Genomic DNA, 23733 nt, shown 5'->3' with positions numbered 1-23733 from the left:
GCCCTGAGTCACAGAAACTCGGTGCAGAAACAGAAGGCAGTCAGTGCTGAGCTGGAGGCAGGATGATTGCTGCCTTTTTCTTTTTCTGACTCCCAGTTTTCTGAAATGCTGTTGAATTGCCTTTAAAACAAAGAAACTGAATTTATATCATTAGTCACTTCTAGGCTCGCTATTTTTAAACGTGTGAGGAACACCAAGCACAGAGCCAAACCGGGTCTTAAACAGAACACACTCTGAAACCTGGTGTCCGTCCTGGGATTGCTAACAGTGTCCTGTCATTATTTTTAAATTTAGCTGCCGGAGTAGTGGCTTCCCAAGCAGCAGTGCTCTTGAACACTTGGAGGGGAAGGGTCTCAGAGACCCGGGATGCCAGCTGGGCCTTCAGCCTGCACACCAAGCTCTTGGAGACTGGACGCCTGTGAGTTGGTAGTCTCCAAGTGGGGCTCCCTGAGAGGTGCCTGGCAGAACCTAGGGAGCCCCAACGGCTGAGCCCAGTGCTGAGGTCCGCATCCCCTGCAAGGGACTGTGTCTTCCGGAGGCCCATGGCCCCATGTTCCATTGCATCCAGCTCCGGCAAGCCCCACAGGGCCACAAGGAGACCTTGCCCTGCCTTTCCAATGAACAAAAGCACAGGCCAGCAAGATTTGGGTCAGTGTGCACGTAATTCAGAGTCAGGAGCGAGCTGCAGATGACAGCCCGAGGTCTGGGGGGAACCTGAGGGTCCAGGGAAAGGCATGCCCCGCCTAGGAGAGGATTTGGGTAGGATGTCTTGTGTTTGATTCTGTATCAGTAGAGTAATCACCCACATGCAGCTAATTTTTATTTTAACATGCCATCACTAAATATCATGGCTTTTTAATTTTAAATTAAAATTCAGTTCCTCAGTCACTCTGGCCACATTTCAAAGGCTTGGTAGCCACATGGGACTGCTCAGATGTAGAACATTCCATCAGCACAGAGAGTTCTCTTGGACAGGATTGGTGTGTTGATAGGAATCTGTGGAGGTTTCTAATGGCACAGTGGCTTCTCTCGGGGTCTAGTCAAATTGCATTCCTGCTCTGGGGTGGGAGAGGGGACAGCCGGCCTGGCCTGGCTGCCTCGGAGCAGTGCGGGGCGTGATGTGCCAGGAACCTGCCGGATGTGGTTTCCCTGTGCCATCCACCGGAAACCTGCAAGCCCTTCTGAGGTGAGCACCGCCACCTTCCACCCCAGGAAGTGCAAGATTACAGAGAGCCCTGAACTGCCTTGCCCTTTGAGCCGCATCAGACTCAGATCAGTGGGTACTTGGTGGGAGGGTCATTCCTGGTGTCATCCGTCAGGCTTGGTTTGGTGGAGGTGGGACCAGACTGGGAAGTCAGTCGTGGTTTTTTTTTGTTTTGTTTTGTTTAAGATTTTATTTATTGATTTAAAAAGATCGAGAACGCACAAGTAGGGGGAGGGGTAGAGGGAGAAGTAGTCGGAATTCCCCCTGAGCGGAGAGCCGGATGCAGGACTTGATCCCAGGACCCTGGGATCACAGACTGAGCAGAAGGCAGACGCTTAACCGACTAAGCCATCCAGGTGCCCCAAACTAGTCGTTTTTCATGGGTCTCCAGTTGTGGCTTCAGGGTCTCAATTCCTTCTGACCGCCTACCCCACCCCCTTCCCTCAGCCTGCCCATCTCCAGTGAAGCATCAACTTTCTTCTCCAGTCCTTGGGAGGGAAGCCTGTACTTAAGGTTCAGGTTCACCGCTTGGGTGAATCTGTTGGCACATCTTGCCCCTGGGATGAGAACCGTGAACGTGTTTTCCATCACAAATCTGGAAAGAATGGAAGAAGGGGTGACTGATGGACCTGGTATGGGTTTTCCAGCTTCTTTCTGGGTTCCCGCTCCAGGAAAGTTGCAAGACCCAAGGGTGGGACAGAGGAGGAGGGACAGGCGGCTCCCAGAGCTGGGGGAAGCGAGTCACTGGGAGATGGCTCTGCTCTAGTCATTTATGTCTTGCGAGCCTCCGTTTCCCCATCTGTGTTTGAGCTCCTTGTCCAGCTTTGTGCTCATGTGCTGGGACTTTTGGCAAGGGCATGACTCGAACCCCGGGGCTTGTCCTGGCCTCAACGTTTGTCCACTGCTTTGTTGTGGTGTCTTCCACCATCGAGTAACTTCCTATCTGCCTGCCTGACTCTTGGCGAGGACGGCGAGTCCTCCTAGGCAGGGCCTGTGTCTTGCACTTGGCTTGTTTGGCTCACAGCATCAGGGCATGTGGCCGGTGCTCAGCAAATACTTAACCAGTAGACCCGACTTTGAACTGCACAGTGCAAGGTCGTTCGTTCTTCTGTCCTCATCTTGCCTTGGGTTAGATGAAGTTGGGTGGGTTCTGCATGGGGCTTGGGGCTGGTACCTGGCCAGATGCAGCCTTCATAGCAGTCAGGCATAGCTCTTGCCCCTCTTGCATCCCTCTTGCCCCTCCAAAGAGGGGGATACCCCACGGCCCCTTGCGGGGATTGAGGGTGAAGGGAATCCCTTCCCGGCCTGCCATCTTGTCTCACCTCTCTTCCTAGGAGGTGACAGGCGATGTCCTGCAAGTCCACTGTTGGGTCCCTTGTTTGGCTCTCAGTGGCCCAGGACCAGCAGCCATCTCCAGCAGACTTGAGGGTAAACGGACCTCCCTGGACAAGCCTCCCATGCAGAATGTTTCGTGGGAGACTGAGTTCTGCGGCCGCGTGAGGAGCGGGTTTCACTCTCCCACTGGACCCCTGGGTGACTTGGGAATCTGGTGCCACTTACCTTCCTGTCTTTGAGCCTTTCCTGGCCACACACAATGCTCCAGGAGCCTGAGCCCCAACAATAATAGGCGTTTAGAAACTAGAAGTTTCTAAGTCAGGAGCGTCTCTAGCTTTGTCTGTGCAATCTCCTCATGTCCACGTCCGCTGAGCCTTTGGATCCAGAACCCTGAGATCTGGCAGGCAGGCAGTAGTAGTCCCATTTTACAAGGACAGAAGTGGAGGTCGTGACCTCTAGGCCAGGGTCTAGCTGGCCCCCTGCAGGCCTGAGCACTCACCCTTACTACACTCCACTAAGAAGACTGAGGGCTGTCAGAGCCTGGGGGGTGGGGTGGGGGCGGAGGGGTTAAGCAGACTTGAGAAAGGCCTTTGCTTAACATCCCAGCCCTCGTGAAGGAGAGACCAAGTGAGCCGTGGTCCTGATCTGTTCCGCCTCGTGGGGTTCGCAGTGGGGCGGTCCCACAGGCACGATTCTGCGGCTGTGCCATTGGAGAGTTTCCTGTCACCGGGCCTTTCACTGGTCCTGGGCCCCAGGTCTGGGCACGGGAGGTTTTCCAGCCCCTACACCAGCCCTCACCTCACCCAGCCTCTGTGTGCTGGGAGCGCCGGGCTGTACTTTTCCATACCTTCAGCACAAAACGGCACTCTGTTTCTTCTCCTGGTCACGTCCACGCCCCAGTCGGCTGGGGATGGGAGGTGGGCCAGAGGGCCATCCATCCCTGCCAGGCAGAGAAGGCTGAGGCCACTGTGCCTGGTCTGGCCCTGTGCCTTCACAACCTGCGTGGGTAGGATTGGCCCCCGGGGCAAGTGGGGTGGGGCGTGCTGGTTGCCTATATCTGGCTCCCTTGCCTGTTTGGGGATCCTATTCGTATCTCATCTCTGTGATTTCTAAACAGGGGGCCTTGGCAGTCAGGGTGTGTGAAATCTGTGGCCATCTGGGGAGTGGGCAGCCTGTCTTTTAGGACATTGCTCCCCATGTATCTGGCCCAGGGATCCTCATGGTAGCTGGGCATGGTGGTCTTGACCCTTGTCTCTGATTGGGACTCCGTCTTCTCGTGGGGTTTGATCTGGCCTCTGGGGGCCATGGAGGCAGAAACTGCCATCCACCCCCCCCACCTCTCTGCAATGGGGAGGTGTACCATCCACCCCAAAATGCCTATGCCACTTTGCCAGTAGTTTCTGGTACAATTTATTCCAGGGAGGATGGAAGCCAGCTGTTCGTCTCCAGCTGGAAACTGAACCAGAGGAAATGGGCTTGGAGTGCAGCCGGAGGGATTTAGGTTAGAGTCCGACAATAAGGAAGGATTTTGTGACAGGTGGTTGGCCCTCAGGAAGATCCCATAGGGGGCTTTGTGGAGAGCAGTGGGCTGGGATCATGCTGGGAGGCGGTAGGGGCGGGATTGGGTGCTAGGGGGTGGGTAAGAAACAGGCAGGGGGGTTCCTACATAGTAGAGAAGCTCAAGCTGCCCAATGCTCATGCAGAATTCCTGCCACCCACCCCCTAAGACCCCCTGGGCTGTTTGTTTTTTTTTTTAAATTAGTGAAGGGGTTTACAGTTTAACCATCTAGTCATCTTAAATTACAATAAATGGGTAAGCTTAATAATTCCTTATCATCAGAACCCCAGGCTTCAAGGGTGGGTGGTTACTTATTACCCAGAGCTACCAGTCCTGGGTGAAACGAGAGGTAAAGGAGGAAGGAGCAGGTGGAGGGGCTGTTCTCGAGGCCCCTGGGTGTTGAGGAGTGTGCCGGTGGGCTCTGCGAGACTAGACAGGAGGGGGCCTTGTCAGCCACAGCCCTTCTTTCAAGGGTGCTGGTGAAACCAGGAGGCAGGAATGTGGCAGGTGTCATCAGGATGGGTTTAGTACCATGAAGGCAAGAGTCAGGGGGTGCCAGAGGTAGGGAACCTTGTCCTCAGGATCCCAGCAGCGGAGCCCAGGGCAGCAGCCAGCTGTGTCCAGAGGAACAGGGCTGGCAGCCACCAGGGCTCCAGAGAGCTTCGTGGAACAGAGCGTCCCATCCCACCGCTGAGGTCTGGGAAAATGGGATCATGCATGGGAAGACCTGTGGCCCTCACCCTGACATGCCTCCTGGGCTCCCACCCTTCCCCACCCATCTGCCTTCTTCCTCTGAAATCCTGATGGTTCCAAAGTCTGCAAAGTCGGCTGACTCACCCAGGGCTAGGACCTCTGGGGGCCTTGCCCTTGAAGACAGGTGGGATGGGGTGATGCAGGGGAAAGGCAGTGGGGCAGAGAAACACAGAGTCATCATCGCAGGCTGCTGCACCTGCCAGAACTGCCCACCTTATCCTGTGGAGCCAGAGCCCACCCTGAACACACTGGCACCCCTCCTTGTGCCCTGGAAGGGCTGGTTGTGAAAGATTTACATCTCAAGAGACTCAGTTACTCATTAATATTGAGTGCTTACTAGTGCCAGGTACTGCTCTAGGGGTAAGGGATGAATGATGTCTGCCTTCCGAGCCTACAGTCTTTTGGGGGGAGATTAAACAGTGGGCCAGATAACATATCTACTAGAATGTCTGTAGCCATAAGTACTGTGCCAAGCCCTGGTCTTCCAGGTGGTAGTAGCTGGGAAGGAGGGCATTGCTGTTGACAGCCCACCTCTCATATCTGCAGCTCCGGAGGCCCTGTCCAGCAGGTGGCCTCCCCCAGAGTGGAGGTGGCCTCCCCATCCCCCTGTTCTTTCGCATCCACTTTTCTACCTAGTACCTCTTTCAGGAGCAGCCCTTGAACGGCCACACCGACCCAGCTGTGCATTGTTTCACAAAACCCGCACCCCAACCCCACGAAGTCTTGGTACCCCCACCTGACAAATATGAAAACTGAAGCTCAGAGACGTGGAGGACATGCCCCCAGGTGACCTGACTGACGGTGAATGGGAGAGTGCGGATTTGAATCCAGACATGCCTGCTTCAAAGCCCAGGCCTTTCCTGCTTTGTCCCTGTGCTGCTCGTGGAGTCCTGAACATGATCTTTGTGATTTTGAAGTGGATCGGCTACCACAGTTTATGGTGTCCCGGCCAGCATGCAGACCCTGAGCTGTGCAGGATGGGAAGCGAGCTGGCAGGGGGGCGGGGTGGGGGCCCGCCAGGCTGATGATGAACTAGATCTCCCTCAGGTCATCAGCCCTGGATGGGGAGATGGCAAGTCAGCAGTTCCTGTGACCTCCTTTGTGGCCTGCTCGAGGGCTGTTTATAGAATCCTCGGATGGATGGTGACTTCCCGTGTTTGCACCTTCCACCCCGCTGAAAGGTCAGGGTAAATCCAAGAGGCATCCCGGGAGCTGGGACAGAGCGTGTCAGCATACACTCATCCCAAATGATATCAAAAGTTGATCTGCGCAACCCTTTCGTAGCTCTTTGCCACCTGTTAGCTGTGCTTACCTGTCTATCATCCCCTTCCCCATTCCACTTTGGGTGGCATTTCTCAGCCCAGTCCTGGGGTGGGTGGTGGGTGGTCTGGTTGTTGGGTGGAAAGGGCCCTCAACTGAGAGTCGGGATTCTTCTGGCGGATTCTACTCAGTGCTTTGTCATCACCTTGCTGTGTGACTTCTCCCATGTGACTAGCCCTCTCTGATTGATTCCTCAGCTACAAAATGGGAATAGGAGTATCCATTTTGCCTCCCTTTCCTCCAGGGTCTTGGCCTGAAATAGCATTAGGGCTAGAGGAATTCTAGGTGGGAGAGGTGCCGGATAATTGTGGGTTTGGGCGAGGAGGAGGGAGATGCCATCTCAGAGCCCTTCCTGGCTTCCTTGTTAGAGCCATCGAGTGGGGCTCAACAGAGAGGTCTGCTAGCTTGCTTGGAAGGACAAAGCAGAAGCTGAGCACGGTGCACAGTCCTCTCACTCCCTAGTCCCTACATCCCTGTGGGAGAGGAAAGGGACTGCTTTGCCCATCTCGCATGCTAGAGGGAGACACTCCCAGGATTTGGATTCTGAGGGAAGGGAGGAGCCAAGTCATGATGCCAGGGCCCGGGTCATGGCATCCCAGGTAGGGAGCTGTTAGTGGTGCGGGGCCACAGTCACCCCAGACGGGACAGTAGGTGTGAACTCGTGGGTAGAGAACCTGAGGTGGCTAAAGGATGTCCCTCTTGTCATTAGGTGTCTCGGGACATCCCACATGCCCTGAGTCCTTGGGAGGATGAAGCGGGAGGTGGATTTTGAGAATATGGCTGTGGAGAATAATCTTTGTGTGGTTGGGTGGGTGGGTGGGAGGAAATGCTTTCCTATTGCCATGGCCAACTCCGAGGTGGCCGTGCTGTGGGACCAGAGCCACACCAGAGAGGTCCCCTATGCCTGTACACACAGGCATTTCCAGTCTTACGCATCTGCCGAGCCCTCCAGGTGCCTGAGAATGCTTGCTGACGTCCCATCCTGAGCTCAGCCCCACCAGCCCTTCACTGTTTGCTTTAGCCAAACCTGCTGCCCTCCCAGGTCAGCCCGTCCCTGGGCTCAGCTCTCACGGGAGGGGCTCCCAGCTGCTGGGGAGGGTTACCGTCCCAGGCAGAGAACAATGGGGGCAGGGTCACCTGCCTTGTTTTTATTGTCCCTCCTGAGTACAGACAGGGCTCCCGGGCCTGAGAAAGACGGAAATCCAGAGATTTCTGCTGAAAATGTGCTCACCTCTGGCACGGGCTTGCCTCCGTGAGCGTGAGATCTAAGAGTGCCCCTGCCCTCCGCAAAGGCTGCTGAGAGATGGTTCAGGAGGGTGTGCGAGGGGAAGGCCAGTGGTGGCCTGGAGGACAGCCATGCTTCCAGGCCTGCTGCCCTGGGGCCGGGCTGGACTCTGGCCTCCTAATTGAAAGGATGATTTGGGTCTAGTGCAGTGGCTTTGAAATTGGCTGTACGTATTAGAGTCACCTGAGGCAGCTTGAAGCATCCTGGTTCCATGCCCCAGACCATGTCTGGCTGGTTCCCTGAGGATAGGACCCAGGCAAGAAGACTTTCCCAAACTCCTGCCAGGTGATCTCTGCATGCAGTCCAGGGGAAGCAGGAGTATAGTGACGCCTAAAGTGTGCGTCGAGGATGGGGCCGTAGGCCATTGCTGCCTTGCCTTATTAAGTCATGTGGGTGTCTGTAGGTGTGACCAGCACTTCAGGGGACTTGTTTTGTACACAGCCCGCCGTCCCGTCCCTCAGAAGTCACCTGGGCTGCGGGAAGGCATCCTGGACCAGCACCGGCACATTACTTTAAGGACCAGAGAGGAGGGGACGCAGTGAGGTGTCTTCTCCATCCTGTAGTAGGGTCTAGGGGACATGAGGAAGGAAGTGTGATTGAGGAGCAGGGCTCACTCCTGGCATGGGCGGCCTGACTTGCTGGGGGCCCAGGAGGAGCTGGAGCTGGTGGCCAGTGAACTTGAGTCTTGAGAATGAAAATGTATTTTCTTGAACGTGCTTTGGACAGGGGAACTTGGGAAGGGCTGAACTGGGCTCCAAAAGTCCTGGTGATGGGCAGAAGAAGTTATGATTTGTAAACACAGGGGCACCCCAGCAACCTAAGCCAGCCTCCTCATTTTACAGCGAAGAAAGCAGGCAGAGGTCCAGGGGTTCCTGGAGAATCTCAGCGAGTGACTGGCAGAGCAGAGCTGAGCCTGTCTTTCAGCCCTTCCTGGCCATCCTAGCATTCCTCTAGCAGTTTGTCCTTCCTTCTTCTAAAAACATTATAATTACTCCTGGTAGGCTCTGGAGCAAAGCTGAAAGTTGCAGAAAAGCAAAAAAGAAGTTAACAGAATCCACACCGCAATAGCCAAAGTCTGGTCTCAACAGAGACAGGGGGTGGCCCTGCCTGCTTGGGTTCCAGCACCTGCCACAGACACCTGCTCCTTCCTGGGAGTGACGGGCCTGGTGAGCTGGGCCTGCAGCTGGCTTGGGTATCAGAGTGGCACCACCTGGCCCTCGTCAGTGCCCTGCCCCTGAGGCAAGCCTGCCCTCCCAGCCACACACCCCAGTCACCTGGGCTGAGGCTAGAGGTTGGGGAGAATGCTCGGGATGGGGCCGCTTGGAACCCCTCCCCCCCATCGTCAACCTGCATGAGGCAGTGAGGGGCAGCCCCTCAAAATAGCCCAGCAGAGCTTGTTCGCTGCCCAGATCAGCCGCGCACGCCTGCCGGGGGGCCCAGTCACTGTAGTCCTTTAAGCTGCTGGTGGTTCTGCCAGGCAGCCTGGACGGAGAGCCACTACCTTGAGACCTGTGTGGTGGCTCAGGTCCCTGAGCCTCAGTTTCCACATCTGATAACAAGCCCAGCAACCCCTCCCCCATCCCCGTGAGGGAAAGCTAGAGAAAGCTGAGCAGTGCAGAGGGAGGGAGGATGGAGGTCATGGAGGGTTTGACTACCAGTCTTCAACTCTCATTGGTCTTAGGAATAAGAGGGTTAACAGGTGCTCACCTTCTGGCCAAGATACTTTTGATCTGCCAGTAGACCCAGAAAGGACTGTCTGATGGGGGACTGGCCTGGCGGCTGGACAGACTAGCCCCCAACATGCCCACTCTCACTTCTCAGACTGCTCTAGGGAGTCCCCACACTCAGGGGCTCTGGGGTCCTCCTCCCCTCCGTCTTCTATTTGTTCATTTGTTCAGGTGTAAAAGGATTTGAAAAACTTTATTCTAAACAAGCCCAAACTACAAATACTTGGCTTGGAAAGCACCTGAGATAGGTTTACTAACCTCCACTTCCGTCTGTCCTGTTCAGAACACTTTCTTACAGAGCCTCAACCCCACCCATGGCCCCCTGTTCTGAGAGGTTCTTTGTCAGATCAGATGTGTGTATGGACGACACAGACCTGCGGGGAGAGCCCGGGAGGGGCCGGGGGATATAGGTAGAGGCAGCGGGGCGGCAAGCTGGGTCTGGAATTCAGACAGGCCCAGCCCCTCCTGGCAGGCACAGTGTCAGGGGACGTAGTGTGTGGCATTGTTTCCTTCCCAGCCTGCCTGCCCTGCTTGGCTGTTCGGAAACCGACCAGGGTGCCTGGGAGCCTCCAGGTGGCAGAGACCAGGAGAGATGGGCCTTCCAAGGGATAAAACAGGACATCTTGGGGCATGCCTCTGATTCCTCCAGGAAGAGCTTTAACACACCTGTGCCCCCAGCCCCTCCAACTCCAGCCGACCCCCTGACCCCCTCTTGAGTTGTTTTGTCCCCATGGATGTCGGAGAAACCACCCTGTGCCCTGAAGAAGGACAGCTTTCAGTCTTCGAACAGAAAGGGGTGGGAAAAGGTGGCAGGTGTGAGGAAACTTGGGGACAGTGTCCTGTTCTTTTTTTTTTTATTTATTTATTTATTTGACAGACAGAGATCACAAGTAGGCAGAGAGAGAGGGGGAAGCAGACTCCCTGCTAAGCAGAGAGCCCGACGCGGGGCTCCATCCCAGGACCCTGGGATCATGACCTGAGCCGAAGGCAGAGGCTTTAACCCGCTGAGCCACCCAGGCGCCCCCAGTGTCCTGTTCTCAACAAGGCCTGCCCTCCAGGTGCAGGGAAGTTAACCCCACACCCTTCGATGTAGCCTTGGGGACACATGGTCCTTCTGCCCAGGTCTCAAGTCCGCGCAGGGTCTGGTTTCCTGACAGACACACGGAGCGAGTCCTGGCGCCGACTGTGGATCCGTTTATTCAGTGCTGACGATGACGGCCTGCCTGGATGTCCTGCATTACTTGTCGTATGCTCAGGGTAGGTGTTATTCTTGGCAGATGGAGAAACTGAGGCTGATAGGTTATGTTATTTACCCAGAGACTTGGTATGAGCCATTAGGACCCCCTCTAGACTCACCAGGTCAGTGCCCTGGAGGGGGCCCGAGAGCTGTCCTCCTCCCTAGCTGCAGGGCTTAGGCATGTAAGCATTCCCCCCCCCCCCCCCCCAGGAGGAAGGTGCGAGGCTTCTTACTAAAGTGTTGCTACCTGGGGTGACTTAGATTCCTTTTCCTGCTCTCTGCTCCCCCGCTGCAGGGGACTGTTTCCCCTTCCTGCAGTAAAGTCCTTCAAGTCTCCCCAGGGACTCTCCAGGCCCCACTCTACTCGCTCTGTCATCTTGGCCTTGGCTGAGGGAGCTTTCGTCTTCCTCCTTCAGCCCACCCCCTTCCCCAGCCCTCTGCCCCCCTCTCAAAGTCTAACAACTGCTCCCCTCCCCTCCCCTCAATTCCCCTTCGATGCAGCTGGTTTCCATGGCTCCCACCCTCAACCCCACCAGCCCCCACCCTTGCTGGGGTCTGCCTCTGCTTCCAGCTCTCCTGCTGGATAAATGCCTCCACCTTGTCACTAGTGAATTTAATTAAAGCCCAACTGCAGAATGATGCTGGGAAAGCATTGAAGGAAGGACACAGGAGGATACATCAGTCTAGACCAGAGAATGTACAATCATTTCAGTTAATTTCCTCACCCACGCTCAAGTACTTGTTGAGCATCTACTATGTGCCAGGCAGTGTTCTAGATGCTGGGAATACAACCGCTGAAAAGCAAGCAGATTGAAAAGCCCTGTCCTCATTTCGCTTATGTTCTTAGAACCTGCATTTCTACAGACGGTTCTCTCGCCGTTGCTTAGAAAGTTGTGTTCTCCAGAGGCCTGGCTCCACTCATTGTAGCTAAGAAGCACCCACCCCAGCATCCCCTCCCTGTTGTCTGTAGGTGTGGGGGAGGGGGTTGGGAGTGGGGGCTGAGAGCCAGACCTCCCCAGTTTCCTCCCCAGCTCCGCCACTGACTCACTGTGTGACCTTGGGCACGCGCCTTCATTAGCCTCTGCCTTACTGTCCTCGTTGGGCTAACGGCCCCCACATTTTGGGGTTATAAAAATTCAGCGAACTAAGTGATTTGAGGTGCTTGGTTGGTATCTGTCACTTCCGTGCTCAAAATCAGCTGCTATTCAAATATCAACGCTGCTCATCTATGATGCAAGGATTGATCAGCGGTTGCCCTTCCCTCCCTCAAAAGGGGGAGCTGGGAGGACCAGGCCAGAAGAATGATAAAAGTCCTGTTCTCTCTTGCCAAGCCCCTTGTCAGTATGTGGCCAGCGGCCTTATTTCACCTTCCAGGCCAGAGGCACCAAGTGATTTAGATGGAACAAACTCAGGGTGAAATGCAGCCAGGGGTGGGTAAGGGCCCCCTGCAGCCTGTGGGTCCAGGGGGGCCTGCATGCAGGAGGCTGCTTACGGCTGCATCCGCATAGCAGGGAAGTGCTCTGTGGTCCAGACCTCATGTCTGCCTGGGAGCTGGAGGCCAGGGGGTCGTAGCCCCCTGGGCGGCCCCTAGCTGCCTTCACCAGCCCACCTGTCCCCTGGACCGCAGTGCCCCGCCCCTGCCCGCCTAGGGTAGATGAGGAGAGAGGCCCCACCAGCCCAGGGCTGAAGGTGGGCCTCGTGTCCCAAGCCCCAGGACGATCCACTCTCCAGGAAGGGGAGGCCTGGTAGCTGCCTCTGCCCGGGAAATCCTGGATCCCCTGGGCATGCGGAGATGTCCGGGAACCCGTATTCCGCGGACAGAGGGTGGGGTCAGGGCAGCTGGTTGCCTGAAGCCAAGACAAGGGCATGCGGCCTCCCTGGAGGCCTAGCTGGAAATGCTGAGCTCGGGTCAGAGTGGATGGACTGGTTTTAGGGCACTGTTTTTTCAGCTGGTGCGAAGGGGTGGAAGTATGCACTGGCCTCCTTCCTGCAGCCTTTGTGGGCAGGGGAGGGGGGAGCAGGATAACCGTGTCTAGTTAGGGCTCTCCAGGCTTCGCTTGGAGCACTCTGACCTTAGGCTACTTACTTAACCTCTCCAAGCCTTAAATTTTCATTTGCAAAATGGAAAAAATTATGGTATCTTCCCAGCAGGATTCTGTCCTCATTAAATGAGCCAAAGGCAGTAAAGTGTTAGCACAACACTTGGTGCATAGAAAGGCCTCAATAAATCACAGCTACTTGGTCAGGAGGGCGACTCAGGCAGGAGCTCTGTTCCTTCCCCAGACAAGAGCTGAGCCCAGGCTGTGTGCAGTACCCCCTTCTCTCATCACTCTCCTCGGTTCTGTGGAAAATGAAAATATTGTCTCGGGTGAATCTGGGAGCCAAGTTAAAGAACCCTGTGAGTGAACAGGGGCCACCTCCTCCTGCGAGAGCTATTTCCCTAACCCTGGGGACAGGACGCCGTGTCTAACGGGGTGTCGGCCCAGCTCCCCCATGCCACTCTCTGTAACCCAGGAATGACCTCAGTCCTGGGCCAGGCCCTTTGTTCTGGGAGGTCTCCCCTTTGCATCCTGTGTGAGCGTGAGCCGAACCATTAAGCTGTCCCTGCCAGAGCTGCAGCTACACACAGTGGGAACAGGGAACAGGCCCCCAAGTCCACACTGGGGCTTCCACCCCCATCCCCAGGCCTCCCTTTCCTCCCCTGTCAAATGACACCTGGCAGGATAGGGGATGTGTGTATATACGCCCAGCAAGGGGTGTCGGCCATTCAGCAGCACAGAAATCCTACTTCACACCCAGCACTGGGATGGAGCCAAGCTGATTCCTAGGCCAGCTGCTTGGTGCCTGTGGACAGAGAGGAGGCAACAGCAAGGCGGTGCTGGTGTGCCCAGGGGGCAGTTAGAGCCGTGAAGGGAGGCGGAGGGAGCCCCCTTGGCTGACAGCCAGACAGCCCAGAAACTAGCCCGGTTCTGCCACTTATCCTCTCTCAGCCTGTTTTGTGACCTGACCAGTGGGACTGTTCTAAGGGCTGGTGGTTCTCCTAGCCCTGAAGACACAGGGACCCATCCAGGTGCCCCTCTCTAGATGACCGTGGAGAGAGAACGGGAGTCGTGGGGAGAGTGCCTGGGACTGTGGCCCCCTGGGAACCCAGGGCCGGAGGCTGAGGCGGCAGGCTCTACCCCAAAGGGCATAGCATTGGCAGGGGAGGCAGGAAACCCAGGCTGTCTGCCTCGAAGCTCCCAACTGTAGTGCCATCTTGGGTTACCCTGTTTTGCCCCTCTTCTGTTCGGTGTCTCCTGAGCACTTAACTGACTCCCAAGTCATGGACGGCCTTTGGGCAGCGTGCTCTGGGCTGTCCCTATGTGTCGTGGGGCTTCAAGCCCCATCACCTGGCATAGACAGGTGGAAGGACAGGGGTCTCACCTCCTCACAGTGCCTCCCTGGGACCTGCAGCAGCGTCTCACACAGCCACCGCTCCCCACTCAGCACCTCCTGACACTCCCAGAGGGCGCTGGCCCCCAGCTGGGCTCCCTGGGGTTCCCCTCACACCTTCAGCAGCCCTGTGGTGCCCTGGTTGGCCTTGCTCTAACACGTTCTGTTCGCGGGAGTGATGTGCTGCCGGGAGCCCTGAGTTCTCAGGTAGCTCCTTATCCAGAATGCCACCCGGGTTTCCTCTCGGTTAGCAGACGGTGGGGAGTCCCACACCCAGGGTGGGACAGAGCTCCCCGAGTGTGGCCCAACCCTGAAGACGAGAAGTGTTGACACTGCGGGCGATTTTATGGACTTTCTGGTGTTCGCTAGTTTGTGGTCTCCTGAAGCCCAAGGCCTTCTCCCTCGAGCCTGGTCTGGTCCTTTCGGAACCCAAGGTGGATGACATGAAAATAGTAAAAGATAATCCTGTCTCATGAGTGTGGGTCCGGGGAGGGGATTTTGAGTTCACACTGCCCTTGCATGGCAATGATGAGATGAGCATGGCTCTCTCCCCATCCTGGCCTTGCCCACCGCTTTGCCTCCTCTGCCGATGGGACCGGGCAGCCATCGACCTACGTCTTTGCTGTGTCGTTGACTAAAATACGGAAGGGGCCAGGCCTTTCGCGTGATGGCGGAGACCTCCGTCAGATTGATAACGATCAATACTTCTTGGTTGTTTATCTGCCTGTAAAGGGGCCCAAATTAATCCCAGCTCCGCCCCACATTTCTCTGTCTTGTCCACATGAAATCTCTGCCAGCCCATCTGTTGCTGAAATTGAGATTTACTGCATTCCACCCAACTTCAAGGGCTTGCAGCCCCTGTGGGCGGGAGATGCACTTAGCTGAGCATGACTGGTTCTTGACAGACCTGTGCTCGCTCCTAGTGCCCGCCAGTTCCTCCTCTGAACGCGCCAAACATTCCCATGTCCAGACATTGGTGAGGACTCTGGTTTGAGTTTCTGGAATCCACCCCTCGTCTGTGTGAGAAGAGGGACAGCGCTCGTGTTCCTGAGACTCCACAGGGATGACCAGCCTTGGTGTCCCAAATGCATTGCCCTCTGCTCAGTGGGGCAGCTTCCCCTTTAGTGTCCCTTCGTCCGTCGGGCTGAGCTTCCCGGCACTTCGCCTTCTACCCTCTCTCTCCCCAACGGGCATCCTAGAGGACAGAGGGCCAGAGGGAGCCGCCTCTTTAACACTAAGACACAGGACCCCACTCCTTCTCGTTCTCCTGCTTTGGACATGGGTTTAATCTTTTAGAAAACCTTTCCAATGGACCAGGAGGCCCCTTGGGATCTAGATGTGCTGGTGCTCTCTCATGGAAGTGGCCCGGCCAGCTAGACAGCCAGCTCTCTGAGGAGAGGGCATCCCTCCGCCCCTCCCGACCTGCAGAGAGATGTTCTGGAAAGGAGGTGAGGAGGCAGGGCAGCGGGTGGTGTGGTTTGATGGCCTGTCAGATGAGCATGTCATCATGGAAAATTCTTTATGGAATCTGCAGAGCCGTTAACACGGGGGCCTGCTGTCACAGCTGCAAACTGCTGGTTCCTTCAGAGCCAGCCTAGCCCCTCCCTTGTTTCCCACCAGACTTCAGTCAGGCCACAGAGGGTTAGAACTGTGGGCTCTCCGTCTCCCTCTGGCTTCCATCCCTTGCCCTTCTGTCTTCCCTCAGACCCAGGCTTGAGTTGTACAGAGAATTCGGCTGAGTTTCCTGGTCTCTGGATTGGGGTCCTCCTCCTCAGGGCCACCCTGGAACTCCTGGCTTAAACCCTGGAACCTGCTTGTGAGCCTTCTGCTGGGGTCCATGCCTCGCCATCTGCAGGTTGGGGTGAACAGTGGCAGGAGTGAAGGATGTGGAGGGTAGAGCCAGTTCTCGGCAGGTTGAAGCAGGTTTGGCAACTATTAAAGTTCCTGGAATAGATAAGTCTTCTTCTAGGGCTACCAGTGTACTCCCCAGGTGGCCTGTGTCACCTGCTGCCCCCAGTTGCTGGGAGCCCCGTGGGGACTATCACTTGATTTTGAGTCACCCTAAAATGTACACACCATCTCTGGTGATCTCTCCTGGCCTAGACCTTAAAGTTGCCTGGCCCAGCGCAGAGAGATGGACCCAGAGAAGAGAGGGAAGGGGGAGCTTTTAGAGGAGGAAGATAAGAGTCCCAAGCATGGGGAGAAGGAAGCCAGCCTATGCGATGTGTACCCCTTCAGACAACAGGTCCAGGAGGCGCTGAGCTGGGACGAGGAGTGGATGCGGGTCCCCCCCAGGACTGTCCCGCAGTAGGAGATTGCTCTGTGGAGGACTGGGTAGGGCATAGGCGTCCTGTGTTTCTGAATCACATAAGCCTTCCTTGTGGCAGACTAGTCTTACACAGTGTGGGCTCTGGCCCAGTAGCAGCAGCATCACCTGGAAACTTCTTAGGCATGCAGATTCTCTGGCCCCTTCCAAGACTTGCTGAATCAAACTCTGGAGGTGGGCCCCATAGTCTCTATTTAACATGCTCACCAGGTGATGCTGGTACATGCTAGTAAGTTCCAGAAGTACTGGGACAGTGAGAGAATGGACTTTGGAGACAGAGTGCCTGAGTTTGCATTCTTACCCGCTGTGTGGCCCTGGGCAAATCGTTTAACCTCTCTGATCCTCTATAAAATGTTTCATCATATATAAACTGGAGACAGTAACTGCCACCTTGTTATTGTGATGATTCAGTAAGAATGTTCATATGGAGTTGCACCCGCTGCTGTCACTTCGAAGAAACCATCTTCATCACTTTGTGTCTCTTGTTCTAGGTAGTATCTGATGCTGCAGGACAGGGTGTGGCCATTACAGGGAATCAGACCTTCAACAACTGGAACTGGCCCAACGCAATGATTTTTGCAGCCACGGTCATCACTACCATTGGTAAGTCTTTTGGGACCTTCAGGATACCCACGTCCATGCCCCCCATCCACGGAACTTTGCAAGAGTCCAGCTCTGGTCCCATGCCCCTCAGTTGCATTGCGTTCTGTGAGCATTTTCCTGGGGATTTAGTAAGCCCTTGGTGACTGGCCATGCTTGGGAGATTCTCTAGGAGCCTTCACCTGGGCTCTTGGAGCAGAAACGACAAAGCCTGATAGCCCGCGCCATGTAGCCATGCAGGAAGTTGAACTGGTTGTCCTCTGCACCAACCCAGCCCATGCTTGCTCACCAGGCTGGGTGTCTCTTCTGGTTATCTATGGCTGCATGACCAACTACCCCAGAAGTCAGTGGCTTAAAACACAGCTTACTATTATCTGTTGCTATTCTGAGGGTTGACTGGGTTCAGCCGGTTGGTTCTTGCTGGAGGTCTTGCTGGTGGCAGTCCTGTGTCTGAGGCTGGAGTCAGCCAGAAGCACTACTGGCTAGGCATCTGGACCGCTTCTGCCATCACATGTTTGATAGTGGACCGTGGCTGTCGGCTGCGAGCATGGCTAGGGGTGAAAACGCCGTGACTCGGGTAGCTCGCAGCGCAGCAACTGGATTCCAAGGGGGAGAATCCCTGAAATGAGCACTTCCAGCCAGCTGGGGGAGAAGCAACAGGGCTTCTCAGGCTTAGCCTATCTGGTACTACTTGTGCTGCATCCGCTGGCCAAGCCGGCCCCTGAAGCCCAGCTTCCAAGGTTGGGGATTAGACACCAGCCTGATGTGAGCAGCAGCATGCTTGCACAGGAGGGGAAGGGATTAAAAATGGCCGTCTTTAGGGGCACCTGGGTGGCTCAGTGGGTTAAAGCCTCTGCCTTCGGCTCAGGTCATGATCCCAGGGTCCTGGGATTGAGCCCCGCATCGGGCTCTCTGCTCAGCAGGTAGCCTGCTTCCCTCTCCCTCTGCCTGCTTCTCTGCCTACTTGTGATCTTTGTCTGTCAAATAAATAAATAAAATCTTAAAAAAAAAAAAAGAATGGCCATCTTTAGAGACCACCTCCTATGGTGCCTGTGGGGTGTCTCCCCAGAGAAGGCTGTTTATAATTTGCACTGTGGTGCTGTATGGACTAGTGGAAGGCTTGCTGATTATGAAGGCTTTGTCCAGCAGGGAGCTCCCAGTCTGATGGAGGAAACATGGCCCATGCCACCCTACTTGCTTTATAAACACTCACGACCTTTATGTAATAAAGTAAAATTTCATTTCTGAAGGACCGATATTAGATCAGTATCAAGTGATCTTAGAGGACGGGGCTGTGTGGATATGGGTGTAGGTATGGCTGTGTAGCGGAGCCCGGGGCCGTGCTGAGTCTGGGTCTGTCACCCCCGCTGCAGCTCTCCATGCCTCATTCTCTTTTTCTTCCTCAGGCTATGGCAATGTGGCCCCCAAGACCCCTGCTGGGCGCCTCTTCTGTGTCTTCTATGGTCTCTTTGGAGTGCCACTCTGCCTGACGTGGATCAGTGCCCTGGGAAAGTTCTTCGGGGGACGTGCCAAGAGGCTGGGCCAGTTCCTCACCAAGAGAGGCGTGAGCCTGGTATGTCCCCAAACCTTGGGTGCTGGGCAGCACTGGGGGGACCCTGGCAGGGGATGGGAGGAGGGGAAAGATCTAAGAATGGACAGAGGTGCTAGAGCAGGAGACGAGAGGTCAGTTTCGGGGACCACTGGCCCCGGTTGAGGCTGGGAACAGTGCTCCTCGCCCTTTCCTGGGTGTCAAGCCTCCTCCCAGGCATGGTACCAGCTGGCCTCCCGCCTGGCTGCCTCGCTGGCCTTCTGGGTGCCCTTGCTGATTTTCCCCAGTCTCTGCCATGGGTCTGACTCGGTCTCCCTGCCCCCCCACCCCCACCCCGCAACTCCATCAGCGACAGGCGCAGATCACATGCACAGCCATCTTCATTGTATGGGGCGTCCTGGTCCACCTGGTGATCCCGCCCTTCGTGTTCATGGTGACGGAGGAGTGGGACTACATCGAGGGCCTCTACTACTCCTTCATCACCATCTCCACCATCGGCTTCGGTGACTTTGTGGCTGGTGAGTCCTGCCCTTTCCCCAGACCTCTGCTTCTCCATGTGCAATTCAGGGCACCTTTTTTGGGGCCCCAGCAGGTGCTCAGTGTCCTGGGCAGCAACCCCTCCCCCAAAAGGGGTCCTCTTCTGTTTCCCTTTCTTTCTTGCTTTCCCTGCTTCCTCTCCCTCTTCCCCTGCTCTTAGGCCTAGGTTCACTCGGGGCAGAAGGTAGGTTCTTCCCCCTCTACAGAGTTGGAGCCTGTTACCCACAAAGCCCTGGAGCCAAGCCAGGGGGTCCCCTTCTTGTCCCAGAGCTGCCTGCCTTGTTTCCCATCACAGGAGCAGAGGGAGCTGGTCCAGAGGCTTGGCTGACAGATCCGAAACTTTGCTCTTGCCACAGGCAGTTTAGAAACAAAAGAGGCCTTCTCCTAAGCTGCCCCACCCTCTGGGGCCAGGACCGTCCCTCCCACTCCTCCCCTACTTAATCCAGGCAGGTGATAAAATTCTTTGGCTGCAGCCTTTAAGACCTGTGCCTCTGGCCAGCACTGCATCTCAGCCCTTCTTCATCTTCTTGACCCCCGTTTGGCTGCATTGACCCCGTGTTTGTTCCCTCAATGTCTGCTACCCTGCTCAGCCGACCCCAACGTTTGCTCCAGAGGCCTCTGGTCTCCGCCCTTCCCCTTCCTAGGGGGCAGGAGCAGGTCACTACCCTTCTGCCTCATTGTAAGGGGAGACTCCAAACGCTGGGAGAGATGGTTGGGTGGTGGTGAGGGAAGACAGGAAAAAGGCCCCAACACTCTCCTGACCTTGGGATCTCAGGGCCTGCTGTCTTGGGAGATACATTTAGACGGACGCACAGCCCCGCCATTGTCTAAGGGACCCCAAGTGGGCAAGGAGAAGCCTTTGTGCTGGGGAAGTGGGATGTATTTACCCATACTTTCTCAGCTCCAGCAAAACATCAGGCCCCTTCCTCAGTTTCCTCATCTTTAAGATTGGTTTAAAAAGAACAGCACCTACCTAACAAGGTGGTCAAAGATCAAATGAGTGCTGAGGATAAGACCCAGCTGTGGTAGCGTGCGCCCTCCTTGTCACCTCACCCTGCTTGTGTCCAAGAGCTCCGAGCGTCCCTCAGAGACACCACTTGTCTCCAGGGGCAAACACAGCCCCTGTCCTCAGTGACCTCTAATTTGATGAGGGGTGAATAGTCCCTGCCCTGCGGGAGCCTCACACTGCAGAAAGCCCCCTTCCCCTTGTCCCTTTTCCAGACTGCTCCCAGTTAGAAGGTGATGGGGGCAGGATATATACTAATGTAGGTCAGTGGGTCTAGAAACGTGAAGTTAAGCTGGAAACCTCATAATGCTGGAGTGTAGGAGATCAGTCAGAGCTGCACAGGCTGACCCCGGAGGACTCCCTGGAGCAGGTGTCAGGAGCCTGGGCTCAGAGGAGGAGAATGTGGGGTGGCAGAGCCCTCTAGACCACGGGAAGGGCCAGTCTGAAGAAGGCAGAAAGAGGAAGTCAGGGAGCAGCTGGACCCACTGAAGGAGAATCAGGTCTTTCCAGAATAGTTTGTGCTGAGACCGGTGCGCACAGCCTTCTTGGCCCACCCACCAGCCTCATTCATGTTAAACCAGTGAGTCAAACCCCCGGCCATGAATATGCCGGCCACGCGCTCACTTAGTTTCCATCCTGTTTTTAACTGAGCTATAAAATATACGTCCCCAGAAGTGCACAAAACACCTAGATGTGGTACAGTGGATAATCGAAAGGCAAACATTCATGAATTATTTCCTGACACATATGGTAGCTACATTAACGGGTTCCCCATCACCTGGGACCTGGAGCCTACCTTATCCGAGAGAACCACTCTCTTGACTTCTGACAGTTGAGGACACAGAGGCTCAGGCAGGTTGGGGACTAAGATAGGGGACATGAATCATCAGGATGGTAGAACAGTCTGGTTTCTGACACTGTGCCTGCTCTCAGAGAACACAGCTATGGCCTTGACGTGTGTTCAGGTCCCTGCTGACCCACTTCTGACCCTCGGGGCTTCCTGTCCCATCTGCAGGTGTGAACCCCAGCGCCAACTACCATGCCCTGTACCGCTACTTTGTGGAGCTCTGGATCTACCTGGGGCTGGCCTGGCTGTCCCTTTTTGTCAACTGGAAGGTGAGCATGTTCGTGGAGGTCCACAAGGCCATCAAGAAGCGGCGGCGGCGGCGGAAGGAGTCTTTTGAGAGCTCCCCACACTCCAGAAAGGCTCTGCAGGTGACTGGGAGTACGGCATCCAAGGACGTCAACATCTTCAGTTTTCTGTCCAAGAAGGAGGAGACCTACAATGACCTCATCAAGCAGATCGGGAAGAAGGCAATGAAGACGAGCGGGGCTGGGGAGAGGGTCCCAGCGCCGGGGCTGGGGCCTCAGGGGGGTGGGCTTCCAGCCCTCCCCACTTCCCTGTCCCCCCTGGTGGTTTACTCCAAGAACCGGGTGCCCAGCTTGGAAGAGGTGTCTCAGACGCTAAGGAGTAAAGGCCATGTGTCGCGGCCCCCCAGCGAGGAGGCTGGGGCCGGGCCCCCCAAGGAGGGCTCCCCAACCTCCGAGGTCTTCATTAACCAGCTGGACCGAATCAGCGAGGAGGGCGAGCCGTGGGACGCCCAGGACTACCACCCACTCATCTTCCAGAACGTCAGCGTCACCTTTGCGAATGAGGAGGCTGGCCTCTCGGATGAGGAAACATCCAAGTCCTCCATAGAGGACAACCTGGCTGGGGAGGAGAGGCCCCAGGAGGGGACTGAAGCCGAAGTGCCCCTGAACCTGGGTGAGTTCCCATCATCGGACGAGTCCACCTTCACCAGCACCGAGTCGGAGCTCTCTGTGCCTTACGAACAGCTTATGAACGAGTACAGTCAGTCAGACTGCCCCAGGGGCACGTGAGGCAGGCCCGGCTCCCCACCCCACCTCCGATGGCTTCTGTTCCCCTCATCCTGGGGTGTCCTACTACGGCTGGGACCTCTGGCCCCTGGTGGGGGGCAGCCCTGGAACTGGGAGTGGGGGGCCAGGGCCCCTCCTCACCTTCCATCCCCTCCGGCGAGATGCTGCGGGTCAGTCTCGGCGTGCGCCCAGGGCAGGGCCCCTGCTCTCTGGCAGAATGGGCACGCTGGCAGTGGGAGGCTGGTGTATTTGGTGGTTCAGAGACGTGTGGGCTGGCAGGTGACCCTTCAGGAGGCCTGTACCTGCATGGGTCTTTGGACATTTGGTTGAGCGTGTCACACGGTTCTCTTAGGCTCGGAGCCTCGGCCGTTTGAGTTCACCAGTATTAATGAGCTCCTGCGTGCCCAGCATGTAGCTAGTATTTCAGAAGGGTGGGGGGAGCACCAGCAGCCCTGGGTCCTGCCTTTGCAGGAGGTACAGCAGTGGTGTGGGGAGCGCTCCAGCTCCTCAGCAAATAGCAGGGCGCTACATGGGATGTCCTGTATAAGCATCCCGCAACCCCACCCTGTGTGCCCACCAGGCCCTACTGCAAGCTCAGTAGGGAAGAGGCGCCCAGGGGAAGGAAGGGGAAGACCCCGGGCAGACGCTGAAACACTCCGAATGCACAGGACCCCCAGCAAGCTCTGAGTTGGCCCAGGGTCCGAGTCCTGGTTTTGCCCAGACCAAGCCACCCGGGGCCCAGTTCCCTGACTCGCTCTTTGGCCGAGAGGTAACAGAAGCAGGCCTTCCCTCTCCCTGGGAACGCTGTGGGAAGAGAGGGTAGCAGTGGGGGGGGGGGGACTGCGGGACTGGGTTTTGCTCTTGCTCCTTCCATCCCTAGCCTCCCCTGTGCCCAGAACAAGGACCTCATGGCTCCCTGGCCCTCCTGGCCCCCATGGTGGGGGAGGCCGAGTCACTCTTGGCTTACACATGGGAGGGACCAAAGATGTGAATCAGCTCCCCACCTGCAGCCACGGTTCGTCATTTGTGTGCACACGTGCGTTTGTGTGTTTAAGAAAAGACTGGGGACACGGGGAGCAAACGATAATGTGAAGCTGCACGCAGACTGCTTCTGGTGTAGGGCAGCAGAGGTTCTCTGCCAGGCATACCCTGGGGCCAGCCCTCTCCGCCCTGTATGGTTTGGTTTGGTTTTTAATAAATTGCTGTTTGGATCTTCCATTGTTGGCTTCAGAGCCCTGTGGGGGGGGCAGGGGGGAAGAGCAGGCTCCCAAGGATTGGGATGCCACCTGTTTGCCCTTCTACCCGCAGCTCAGCTGGGCCTTTCTTGGTGGGCTCAGCCAGCATCATGCTGTCGAGAGACCCCACGCAGCGTGGTGGTGGTGGTAGGGGGAGGCATCTGACACGGGTGACTGACGCCGGCCAGGAGGCGAGGGATCACCCTTGATCCAAACTCTCCGCCCCCTCCCACATACTGTGGGGCCAGATCCATCCATTCCCCCCCCCACCTGTGAAGACGGTGATGGGCGTGTGTGACCCCACCTGCATTCATCCTGTGACCCAGGGCTGTGCTGGCCGGCCAGCTGGGTGAGAAGGAGCGGCCTTCTGTTTCTCTGTGAATGTTCTAATGAGTTCATCCAGTTTCCTTGCCCGACCTTGCTGGCGTGTTGCTGGCCATCTTGGACTCGCACACTGAATGTACATACTAGCAGTGATGTTAAATGTAATTTATTTTAACATTTTTACAATAAAGCCTTGAAGATGGACAGGGCAGCCTGGCATGCGTGTGCTCTGTGGGGGCAGTCTGGGAGGATTGGGGGTGGGAAGAACGGATGACGGTGTGCGGGTCATGGTGAGGATTGGAGTGGTCCAGAAGGGAAAGGGGGGGGAAAAAGGTGAGGAGGTGTGGGAAGGGGGCGGCTAGTTAAGATGAGGTGGTCAGGGAGGGCTTCTTGGAGGAGGTGGCAGTTAACAGGTCTGAAGGTGGAT

The 23733-nt window shown here is 56.2% G+C and overlaps 1 protein-coding gene across 3 annotated transcripts in view; it reads left to right on the top strand.

Annotated features, from left to right (window-relative positions):
- KCNK5 (potassium two pore domain channel subfamily K member 5) overlaps nucleotides 1-23515 on the top strand; it is a 38110-nt gene extending 14595 nt beyond the window's left edge. The window contains exons 2-6 of one of the 3 annotated variants that reach the window (XM_046004687.1): nucleotides 10305-10439; nucleotides 16669-16780; nucleotides 18184-18350; nucleotides 18676-18844; nucleotides 20885-23515. In XM_046004687.1, coding sequence (XP_045860643.1) covers nucleotides 10410-10439; nucleotides 16669-16780; nucleotides 18184-18350; nucleotides 18676-18844; nucleotides 20885-21750 — 1344 coding nt within the window. In that variant the 5' untranslated portion in view covers nucleotides 10305-10409 and the 3' untranslated portion in view covers nucleotides 21751-23515. Of the gene's footprint in view, nucleotides 1-10304; nucleotides 10440-14054; nucleotides 15300-16668; nucleotides 16781-18183; nucleotides 18351-18675; nucleotides 18845-20884 lie in introns of those variants that run through there. The other 2 variants (XM_046004688.1, XM_046004686.1) reach the window with 2 other exon arrangements.
- Nucleotides 23516-23733: the final 218 nt, after the last annotated feature.

Source organism: Meles meles, chromosome 5, assembly GCF_922984935.1.
Source record: "Meles meles chromosome 5, mMelMel3.1 paternal haplotype, whole genome shotgun sequence".
Lineage (NCBI taxonomy): Eukaryota > Metazoa > Chordata > Mammalia > Carnivora > Mustelidae > Meles > Meles meles.
Note: the sequence above shows the minus strand (reverse complement) of the source record. Positions and strands in the feature narration are given on the sequence as shown.